Source organism: Triturus cristatus, chromosome 12, assembly GCF_964204655.1.
Source record: "Triturus cristatus chromosome 12, aTriCri1.1, whole genome shotgun sequence".
Classification (NCBI taxonomy): domain Eukaryota; kingdom Metazoa; phylum Chordata; class Amphibia; order Caudata; family Salamandridae; genus Triturus; species Triturus cristatus.
In genome coordinates, this window is record NC_140595.1 from 853,608,306 (window position 1) to 853,620,997 (window position 12,692).

Sequence of the window (12,692 nt, forward strand, 5' to 3'; positions counted from 1 at the left end):
AAGCCCTCCCCTGGGCCCCAGTGGCAGCCAGCCCCCTCTGTCAGGAACAGCACACCAGAACAGACTGAACAACCTCATGGGGTCACAGCCCCTATATTTATATCACCAAAAGTCTTTGTTCTCAAAAGTCACAAGTCACTGAACCCAGACAGGACCAGTTTGGTGTGTTCCTGGAGCACTTTGTTTACAAGGCTGCATCCTTCCTTTCAGGAAGAGGGGTCTGCCATTAGACGCACAGTGGGAGGTGGAGTCATCATACACCTTGCCAGGCACAGCCCTGCTCAGATCAAAGGGTCACCCCTCCCCATATTCCAACTGCAGATCTCTCTCTTCAACCCACGTCTGGATCAGCCTGCCCTGTCCCTCCAAAACCAGACATGCAATCCACATCAACCAGGCAGACACACAGCACACAGAAATGCCAACTTCTAAAAGTGGCATTTCTCACAGTCATAATAAATCTGCACACACCATTGAGCAGCATTTATTCTCACCATATCATACATACCAGACTTGACCCTACTGCTCCTCTCATACCAGGAATTACCACTGACACACACGGAGCAGGGAACCTCCCATGCATTCCTATGGGAGGGCAGGCCACTCTCACTAAATGTAACATAGGGCGCACGCACTTTACCCTGGACCACAGTGCTAAAGTGCCCAGAGGCCTAAAACCACCAACACTAAATTGAGAAAAAGGCTGGGAGAAATGCAAAATGTTTAGGGCTGAACCTGCAAAAAGGGCCAAGTCCAACAGATATACCATGTGTACGCACTTTTTCTAGTGGATCGCTTTCAATGCTGTTCCAGCATAATAACGTGGCTGTAGGCGTCTTGCTGTATAGCACCTCTATTGCTACCTTTGTTCTATTAAACATGGATATGCAGCCGGTCCGATATGAGTTGTAGGTGACGCAATGTATTTCACACTGCTGATCTTTATGATGAGAATAAAACCCTTTTAAAAGAAAAAAGAAAAAGAAAAATGAAATACCCCCCCAATGTGGGCTAGGGCCTGAGGGGGCAATGCGTTATATATTTAGGGGAGAGGGCGCATGGAGCCCACTCCCCAGGACAGCATAGTTTTCCTGCCCAAGGGACCACTGGCAGGAAAACATATGTTTGTGCCTGTCTTGTGTAAGCATTTTTAAACATACCGCCAGGTGGGAGCAAACATACCTTACATGCCTGCAGGAGCGTCAGTGGAAGATGTTAAAATGAGAGCGCTGAATGGGAGATGGCTTCTGTTTCCCTGCCTCCACTCCTGCAAGCCCTGCCTGCCCTATGGCTCCCATCATGGCCCTCAATGTGCTGCTTGGTGGGTGCCCCCACCCACCAATATTTATACAGCCCCCAGGGGATGGTGTCCCCAGGGCCACAATAGGTTCAGGGAGGGGGTCAGTTAAAACCGTGGGCAGAGTTCACGGAGTTCATACAGGATTCTGCAAAGTGCATAAAAAACTCAGCCGTGCTGCGTGTAGCTCAGCAAGTGCCAGAGGGTGTTAAAAAAATTGCGTTTGTGGTCATTTTCAGCACCGGATGTTTGTCTTCACTGTGAAATTGTCATGAATGGCACCATGCACAGTGCAAGCGGGAGCTGTATCCTTTCTGCAGCTCAAGTAGATTTTCTACTCAAGCGGCAGCTTTCTCAATGCGAACGGATGGATTCGCAGCACAAGCATATTCTGGCACTCATGAATGAGAACTTGATGCTGATGAGCGCAAGCGAGGAAAAAAACTCAGAGTTTTTCCGCCCAGGCTTAGGGTCAGTGTGGCCTCCATCCCCTTCAGTATATTAATTGGACTGAGGGGGTTGTGGTCCCCGGGGCCTAATAAGGCTCAGGGAGGGGTCGCCGGGGTCTAAACTAGCTTTTGAGGGGGGCTACGCTAAAGTTCAGATCCTAAGGCCAAACCCTTATTTCACACTGCCAAAAGCTGCGCGCAACCTGGATTGGGTTGCCTGCCGGGGGTTGAATGCAAGGCCTGACCAGAGGCCCTATGTGCTATCACCGTTAGTTTCCCATGTTTCACTTATAACAATTTGACTTACTAAGCATTGTTTTTAATTGACATGTAAAATGTGAAATAAATAGTTCACTAGATAGTCTTAAATCCTTTGGAAAGGACATGAACTATCACAAGCTAGAAAGTGATGTGAATCCAGGCCCTGAGGATTATCCATTGAGTTTAAGCATTGTTTCCAAGTTCTCAAATTACTAGGTGTTTTTATTCCTTCTTGTATAGGGCAAGCAGTGTTTTCCTAGAAGCCATGCATGGTGGGGGCTGGGTTTAAAATATGGCAATAAAATATTACTTTACGCTTAGAAACCCTAGAAACTCAATTAAAAGGACAAAGGTTAAAGTAACATTATAGTTTGGTGACAATTTCAGTGACAATGTAACGTTTAAAAAAAAGCAAAACAACTGAAATTCACCAGTGATAGTTATTTCTGGTAACTATGACTTGCGCCTTAAGCTAACTAAGTCTCTCGCCATGCACTGCCACTTACCCCACATATGACATGATTCATAACATGTCTATGACACCATTGATAATATTATTGCAATTAAATTATTGATGAGAAAACTGTGTATGTGTGTCTAGCAGACTTGCATGTTCACCAGATGCTTACAGACATGTATCCTAAGTCAGGCAAAGGTATGTTAGAATGCGTCAAGTTGGGGGACCTCTTCGGGGCAGGTTTACAAGCCCCTTGCACCACTTTTGCGTCACTTTTCCCATGTTAAAAGTGATGCAAAAGTGGTGCAAGGGGTTTGTAAATCTGCCCCTTCGTTTCCACCATTGAGTATGAAAATGAACTGCTCAACATGGAACAATATCAGAATAGCCTTCCATTCAGTATTCTTCACTGTTTTTCAAAGTCAAGACAGTATTCGACTGTATGAATGGGAGCTACACAACCTGATCCTTGCACACATTATGATTCGGCCCCAAAACCTAGACATTTATCTCAGTGAACACAATGTCTCCAAAAACCAGAACTGAGACTATATGGAATTTGGTAACAAAAAAACATAATGTCTCTGCCCGGACTGCAGACACCCTTGCTGTGAATATAAATGAAAGGCCAGGCCATGGTAGACAGTGCCCCCCCTCATCTCCTACTAAAGGCATGAGATAAGGTTAAGCAACCAGCAGGTGACAACATAAATCACTCAAAGTCCACATTGAAACCAGAGCTAACAACAGATAACAATCCATTGGGTCTTTCTTGCAGAGAGGCACTCATTCCTGGACTGCGGGAAGATGTCGTCGCTGGTCTGAAGAAAGCAAACATGGAGATTTTTTGGAGGGGAGGAGTATCATTTCTGGTTGTATGATCTTTCTTTCTAGGGATTTCAGGTCTTTGCAGGTTCCTTCAGTGATTATTCAGAGGAAGGTGATGAAACAAGGATTATGTGATTTTGAAAACAGTTCCCAAGAGAAAAGATAAAATTGTTATTTAGATATTCTGTCAGTGGTAGAAGAATGCTGCAGAGTCCATCTAGACTACAAAGAATACAGAACACAGGGAGACAAGGAGGAAGTGGCTCGAGAGATCCCACTCTGTCCTTGAATTAGATCTCATCCGTGTCCAGCAGTAGGCAGGATATGAACCGTTCAGTAGTTGCAACACTGCTTCACTGGAACAAGACAGGATCACAACTTCACTTCCCAGCCCTTCCTACAGTGTCCAGGATTGTAGATGCTGAGCTGGATTTTAACTGCACCACACGTTCTCCTGGATCAGGGGTACACTACCTGCTAGGGACAAAAGTAATAAAAAAGACTTCAAGAATTTTCTCAGCACAAACAGGAATTGAATGAGATCATTCCAATAAAACATTCTTCATAGAGGTTCATCACTGTGAGATGCATGGGGGAGGGAGGAGAAAGATAGCTAAAGGAATCTGAGACATGTATGGAGGGGGAAGGAGTAATATAGCTAAAGGAATCTGGGACATGTATGGAGGGAGAAGGAGAAAGATAGCTAAAGAAATCTGAGACATGTATGGGGGAAGGAGAAAGATAGCTAAAGGAATCTGGGACATGTATGGAGGGGGAAGGAGTAATATAGCTAAAGGAATCTGGGACAAGTATGAAGGGGGCAGGAGAAAGATAGCTAAAGGAATCTGAGACATGTATGGAGGGGGAAGGAGAAATATAGCTAAAGGAATCTGGGACATGTATGGAGGGGGAAGGAGAAAGATAGCTAAAGGAATCTGAGACATGTATGGGGGAAGGAGAAAGATAGCTAAAGGTATCTGAGACATGTATAGGGGGAAGGAGAAAGATAGCTAAAGGAATCTGGGACACACAGTTTCTGGCTAATTTAATGCTTTAGCAGACCAGCAGATCGACACCAAACTCAACCTAGCACCCGATGGAGACCTGTTAGTGTCAATGTGAAGCTTGCTCTGTTCACAAACTATTACATACTAAGAATGACACCTGTGCTAATGTGCGAGTGACATATGATCTGTTACCCTGTAAATTGAGTGATTAAAACACTATCAGGAAAGGAATATTATTATTGGTCTAAGAGGGATTGACATGTTCAGACGTCTACAAAAGTCACACATCATTCATCTCAAATTTGACCTGCTCTAACCTTCAGGTAAGAGCAATGGAATTAGATCTGAACCGATAAAGATACATAGGGATGTCTAACCATAATAAGGACGGGTGGACAAAGTCCTGTAAAATCCTTGTTTTAAGAGGCTGGAGTCAGGGGATCTGGGGCTAAATGGGCTGCTGGACTAAAGCCATGGGAGCACAGCAGGTGCCGGCATCCTGCAGCTTGCCCCTCACTGCTGGCCTTGGGGTCCCTTCCTGGACCAGAAAACTCAGCTGCACATCTCAGGAGATATGCCAGATCTCCTAAGGGTTATGTGACCTCTGAACGACAGACCTGCTCTTACCCCTGCTATTACTCAGGGGTATGCATATGTGTCTTTTTGTATTCTGTCTTAACCCAACTGAATTAGTGTCAATAAGCAGAGTATAGGTCATTGAGTACATCTGTGGTGATGACTTTGACCTCATGGAATATAAGCGGCGGGAAATACTTTGACGCCTCAATATATACTGTAGGCTTGTTTGAGTATCACAATCTGTCAGAATTGTGTTGATGTTGGTGAGAGAACATTGCTTTTGTCTGTGTCTGTATCCAAATCTCAATAAATATATTTAAAGAAGAAAAAAACAATAACTAGAGAAGTACCTAGTTAGGAGTTTGTGTTCTGGGATAAAATCAAGCATTGAAAGTTTTTAAATCTATTAGTGATGAAAAAATACTCTCATCGCTTCTTTCATGTTCTCGTGCTGATGCTGATTAATGTCCTTGTTATATTTGTTATTATTATATTTCATTAAATGATGCTACATGGGATGCCTACTATTCCTCATGGCCAGGTCTAAACTAGGGATGCCATGGCGAGGAAAAGAACGATGGATTTAACCCAGATCTCTTGACTGGGGGTAAATGCTGTGATTTGATCTGCATTCCGTCCATTAATTGTGTGTCTTTTGCTAATATTCCTCATAGGCATTGAGTCTGAGTATCCTTGCTTATTTCAACTACAGTCCCTGACAGGTATATATCCCTTTAAAGAACCTCCTGTTAGTTTCCTTTTCTTGTTCACCAGAATGGTTATCTTGTGCTACACACATGGTGTCTACTTTAATGAGCTGAGGAATCTAGCTGCGGTATGCCCAGCTAAATAATGCCATCAATAGGGTCAAAGGTCCCTGCAACTGACACTATGTGTTAAAATAATGCATTTTCTAATGGGTCCCCCATGTGTCAAGAATTACCTGCAGATTGTCAGTGGCAGAATGTATCATATTCCAAGGGTGGCCCATATGCCAAACATTACCTCTGCAAGGGCCAATCTTTTGACATTTTAGCCCACCCCTGTATGCCATGGTTGTTCTCCTTTATGCTATAATTATCTCTCATATGCAAGCTCCACCATTTGCTTTGGGTTCCCATTGAACCAAGGAGTATCTCCAGTGTTTTTCCACAGGAGATTTATATACCAAGTAATAACTTTGGTATAAACAAAGGCACAGGTGCATCACCAATAGACGCAGATAAAGATTTTTTTTTTTTAAATCCGTGTCCACAAGTATTCTTCCAATTTCTTCTTTTATTTCAATAAGGTTTAAAACACGATCAGGATGATCAAAACACAGCTGAAACGTTTCGTCCTTCACAAAAGGACTTCTTCAGGGCTGTTGGTTTAACAAACATATATACAAACATAAATATATACAACATTAGACATTGAACCGAAATGTAACATCACTCAGAAGACATTTAAAAAAAGTACAGTTTGTTTTATATACTGTTACTATGTACATATCATGTTCTATTCAGGTGCCTAACATTAATAACAATCAATAAAAAGTTACTGCTGTTTTGAAGAAGAAAGATCAATTTGCATGATTGAGTGACACAAATAGCAATTTATGAATTCAAACACTCATGATCTGAAGATTTTTTACACTATGCAGGCTTAGAGACTCCTTTTTGTGACTATGGACATCGCCAGTCTATATACCAGTCTTAAAAAAGAGTTTGGTGTGAAAGCATTGGAATTCTTTTTGGGTCAGAGAACAGCAGATCACTACATGCACAATAAGGTACTTATGAACATGGCTGACATCATCTTGTCCAAAAATCTTATTTTGCATGACTCAAAATGGTACCATCAAACACAGGGCACGGCGATGGGCTCTAGGTTTGCTCCCGCTTATGCCGGGCTCTTCATGGGCTGGTACGAGCAGGAGCATGCCTGGAGCGGTCATGCTGCATGGTGGATGGAACACATCATTTTCTGGGGCAGCTACATCAATGATGTAATCATGCTCTGGGATGGACCTGCCCCAGATCTCTATGATTACCATGCATACCTGAATGAGAATCCCTATAATGTAAAGCTCACCATCAACTTTAGTAGGGAACAGATTGACTTCTTGGACATCAATTTTTATGTGGAAAATAACTGTATACAGAGTTCTACCCACTGGAAGAGTACTGCCTGCAACAGTACTCTATAAACAAACTGTACTTTTTTAAAATGTCTTCTGAGTGATGTTACATTTTTGTCCAATGTCTAGTGTTGTATATATTTATGCTTGTATATATGTTTGTTAAACCAACAGCCCTGAAGCAGTCCTTTTGTAAAGGACAAAATGCGTCAGCTGTGTTTTGATCATCCTGATCGTATTTTAAACGTTATTGAAATAAAAGAAGAAATTGGAAGAATACTTGTGGACACGGATTTAAAAACAAATCTTTATCTGAGTCTATTGGTGGTGCACCTGTGTTTTTGTTTAAACTGTTATATTCCTGTATTGGAATTACATTGTGACAGTGGGTGTTCTTACGATGTGCACACAGCCTTCTGGGTAGTTCCAGAATATATATATATATAAGATAGGGATAGCAAGTCAGGTGCTGTGGCCTATAGGGTTCCACTGTCTAGCCTATGTGTTGCTATACTAACTTTAGTATGTCAATGTCATCATTGTGTCATGAGAGTATTGGCAAGCCTATAGGTACTGCTGCTCCAGTGGTTAATTATTTTCTCCATTATGTAAACACCAGCATTATGCCATGGGTTTCCCGTGTGCCTGGTGCTACCTATAGTACTCTGGAGCTTGCATTTGGCCAAGGGTGTTCCATTTGCCACAAAATTCCTCCAGAATGCTAGTTGCAGCACAGTGCCCTCGGTGCCTCTGTAAGCCAAGAATTGCCTTGTGTTCTGGGCCAGCGGCAGACCCACAGGCATAAGACATTCACACCCTCATGCAACACTCTCATTTGTATTCAGTTACCTTTACTTACTCAGACTCATTCTCACTCACACTAATAATCATGCATGCCTTTTCACTCTCATTCTGTCATGCTTTTCACTCCCCTGCACACTCATTACCATTCATTCATTCTCGCTAACTCACTCTTACATTCACAGTTCCTCTCACACATTCTTTACCATTCCTTCTTGCTTACTCTCCCTCACTTTGAGTCACTAATTTTCTCTCACAGATGCACTGACTGTTACTCATCTTCATGTATTCTCATTCACTCCCACTGACACTCACTCTAGCTCCCCTTAGTCATACACATGCATAATCACACATATGCATACATACCCACACCCGACACTCGCACACACATACACACACACACACAAACACACATATGCATGCACACATTTGCACATGCACACACACAAACACATGCATGCACACACACATCTGACACTCACTCACACAAACATGCACATGCACACACACACTCACACACATGCATGCACACATATGCACATGCATACACACACCCTTATACACACATACACATGCATCCACACACAAACACACACACACACAAACACATACACACAAGTATACACACACTCATCTGCACTAATGCGCATACCATTTGATAGCAGTTTTAACCTTCTTGAATGGTCCACATGGGTCTGCTTCAGGTCCTCAGCTACCAGTGATTTAGGTCCCTCTGTGCAAGCACCCAGCTCACTCTCACCACAAGCCCTGAAGCAGGAGTCTAAATGCAGGAGCTTGCACAGTACATGCACTGGGCAAACAAATGCGGATACCCAGAGATGTGGCAGACCTCTAAGGCTAGGGTATGACTTCATCACCCCAGGGCAGTCTGCCTAGTGACTGCTGCAGGCACCTTCAAGTGAATCGACCATCCATCAGACAGATTACTTCAACCTCCCTGAAATGAGTCAGCATTTTTGTATAGTACGACTAGTAAACAATATCTTAATATTGAGGAATAGTATAATGGACAAAAAAAGCAGATAAAGGAGAAGGCAGAACCCTGAAGCCAATATGGGGCAATCCTTCCCTAAGACTCACGCTATGGAAAACCCTAAAGCATGCCTATTATCCATGGTTACTGTGGCTCTCAGTATGGTTGAAAGGTCGACTTGTTTTTAAGAGAAGTATTTTAAGCGATTGTATGGATCAGGAACAGTGACCCTGTACACCTTGGATGCGCTATATTATGTGCACCTTGAGAGATCTCGGCAGATCTGATCTTTTCTCCAACCCAGAAAGCAGACATCGTGTGGGTCAAAGGAGCATTTTTGCCAAGGCCCATGAAAAAAAGGAGGCGCTTGTGCAGATCAAAGGTTCGTTGATGCATTATTCCATGGCTAAATCAATTAATAATATTGAATTTTGTTTGATGCTATACATGCCCTCCCTTCATAGAAGACTTTTGACTTATTTTTGATTGAATTTGACCCCCCCCCCCAGCTTTTGTTAGGATGGCACAAGACCTCTGATCTCCCCTATGGCCTTGTGATTTGATGGCTATTTCAGGTACCCAGCAGTGTGTTCTTATTTGTCCCAGTTATCCAATGTTACAACATCTTTTTTAGTCGCCGGCTTTTAATGTCAATGAATTTCAGTCAAGTGAAGTCAGCTTTACTGTATTTGTAATTCTTATCCACACCACATTGCCTTTTTATCTTAGCAGGTGTTTTAAATTCAGGTTCTGAGATGTAATGATTTGATGCTCCATTTGTACTGTTTAGTTTTCAAAATTTTAAGTTGTTTTTTTATTTAATGTACTTTTATGATTTGCATTAATCAAATTGAATAAAGTGAGTCTTGACAAAAAATGAAAATCTAAATCTGGTATTTGTAAAGCACGAACTATTCACCCCTAGGAGCCTCAAGGAGCTGGGGGCTGTCGGGGAGATAAAGTAAGCTATTGCTCATAGTCATATGGTGCTGAGCTGCTGCTGGGGAGCCTGAGATCTGGAGTCAGCCACTCTGGACGCTGCGCCACATCTCTCCCTTGACAAAGGAATAGTATAGTAGGAAATAGGGGCAGATAAAGGGAGAACAGAACTCTAAAGCAAATAAGGGCTAAGGAAAACCCTGAGGTATCGATATAATGCAATAGTTGGGTAGAATGTGCCGCAAATTTGATACAAAAGAAATCAAGGCCTCTGTGAGAAAATTATACAAAAAATACACTGACATCAGGGCTCTTTTAATACAATATTTTCAGCAACAAGGTATGATGGACCATGGAGGCCACGATTTCCTAAACATCATCATTACTTTACTATAAACGCCCAACCCATGTTTCACCGAGGGATCTGAGATAACCCAACAATGACCCCTCCAGGAGTCAGTCAGTCAGTCAGAATTACTTTATTCGGTTCATAGCAAAAACCATAAAAGTACGACGAACATAAAACAATACAACCATTTAAAAACATTTGACATAAAATTACAAACGTATTAAAACACATAGTTTTTTGCTCAGAAAACAAGAGTGATATACACTATAACCATGTGATCTTTTTCCTCAATCTCATTGATATTACTAAAAAAGTGGCTATGTTAAATATCTCCCAAGGAGAACCCAACATCTGAAGATACATGAGTGCTGGTTTTACCTGTCTGAAACCTTTATTTTTTAAAAGAGGAATGATGTATTTTTTACGGATTAAAGACAGGTGGTCACAGAAGAAGATAAAGTGCGTAGTGTCTTTTATGGAGAATCTGTCGCACGAACAGATCCCCAAATCCTTCTCCTTAGTCCAACCAGGAGAGTCAGTAAGTAAAAGGTGGAATTTGTTCATTCTGAACCTGGTTAATAAAAAACGGTTCATCTTATTGACAATACCCAAGTAAGGCTCTAGACTATTAGATGTAGTAATCAACTGGTGTGCCTTTACAGTGGGTTTGAGTAAATCCCTTTCTTCCCTTATTAACATAGCCCTCTGTTTATAGGTAACTTTAGCCCATTTTAAATCTCCCTTTACTATGATGCTTGGATTTTCAAATAACTCTGGTCGGCCCAAGTACCTGGCTAGATATTTAATATGGTTCAACCATGAGTCTTATGCCATGTTCTGGCATTAGGAATGCTTTATCTGAATTTTTTCTGGGCATATTCTTTTGATAAAGTTAGTGTTTTCCAAAGTGATAATGTAATAGTCTCAATGGGATCTTTTGCTGTCTGTGTTTTTTCTATTCCTTAGGTTGGGGAAGTCTATTTGCTGCATAACACCTTCTTCGCTGCATTCTTCACCTCTTGGTTTTTCAATGTGTAGATGAGGGGGTTAAGCATGGGGGTGATGATGCTGTAACAAATAGAAAGCAGGTGGTTTTTGTCCAGCGAGTAGCTGGAGAAGGGCTGTGTATAGGTGAAGATGGAGCTGCCGTAGTACAGGATGACCACAATGATGTGGGAGGCACAGGTGGAGGAGGCCTTCCATCGCCCATTGGTGGAACGTATTTTCAGGATGGAAGAGATTATGTACATGTAGGACACAATGATGCACATGAAGGGTATCATTGCAATGAAGACCCCTATGACCAGTAGCATCACCACGTTCAACGTGGTGTCACCGCATGCTAAAGACAGCAAGGGTGGGATGTCGCAGAAAAAGTAATCAATTTCATTGAAACCACAAAAGGGCAACTGGAAGGCCAAGAATGTGTGTATGATGGAATTCAGTAGTCCACTGCCCCAAGACGCTGCCGCCAGCTGAAGGCACACCCTCTGGTTCATAATGGTGGGGTAGCGGAGGGGCAAACAGATTGCCACATACCGGTCATATGACATGGCTGCCAACAGGATGCACTCTGAACCAACAAAGGAGAAGAAGAAATACAACTGAAGCACACAGCCAGCATAAGACATGCTCTTTCTCTGGGACAGGAGCAGGTCCAGCATCTTGGGAACTGTGGTTGAGGTGTAGCAGATGTCTAGGAAGGACAGATTGCAGAGGAAGAAGTACATGGGCTTGTGAAGGTGAGGGTCCAGAAGGATAACAAGGATGATTCCAATGTTTCCAGTCAATGTCATGGAGTAGATGAGTAGGAAGAGAGTGAAGAGCAAGGTCTGGAACCGGAGAAGCTTGGAGAACCCCAGCATGATAAACTCTGTGATCACTGTATGATTACTATGCTCCATTTTTTCATAGCAGATGAGCTCTGTAGGTATCAACAAAAAATGATGAAAACTTCATTGACATGTTCTTCTGGGCTTTTGAGAGCAGTGCTCTCCATCCTCAGTGCATCCAACTTCTCAAGCCTCTTGGATTTTATGCCCAAATCCAGGTGTAGACATGGATTGTGAGGTCGCAAACCCTTCAACAAAAACCCTTTTACATATGCACTCACCCCATTTTACTTCCAGTTTGGGATGGTAACTGATTTGTAAATGGGGGTGTCTGCCTCAGTGGGAGCAGACAGCGGTCCAGCGGACTGCTGTTCATGGTCAGATGCAAGCATACAGTCAATGAGTGACAGGAAAATTATTTGGTTTTTGGATTGTTACTGCATTTGGGTAAAAGCAAAAACATTTGCCACGGCAAGAGGTCTGCGCCTGCTACTAAAGGCATGGCAAGGGAACAGAAGAGCATTGCAGGTATTGTTACTAAAAACCTCAGATGGTTTGATTGTATTAGGGTGCCCAGAGATAAAGGTCTGAATGTCCGTGTACAATTGTAGCCACGTGCCTCATCTGGGATGCGCCTTTGCACATTGCAACAAAGCTGAAGAGCAGTCTTGACACCATGATTAGAGGTGGGCCATGTCACCATCTACAAATTATATCCTGAGAGACAATTGTAGGCCACAGCATGATGCAATACACAAACATGAGACGTGAACAGCA

The 12,692-nt window shown here is 42.6% G+C and overlaps 1 protein-coding gene across 1 annotated transcript; it reads right to left on the reverse strand.

Moving 5' to 3' along the window:
* Positions 1–11,060: 11,060 nt before the first annotated feature.
* Positions 11,061–11,987, reverse strand: LOC146783088 (olfactory receptor 5V1-like). Its single transcript, XM_085636944.1, has one exon. It carries the CDS (start codon positions 11,985–11,987, stop codon positions 11,061–11,063), a length of 927 nt encoding a protein of 308 aa, XP_085493070.1.
* Positions 11,988–12,692: the final 705 nt, after the last annotated feature.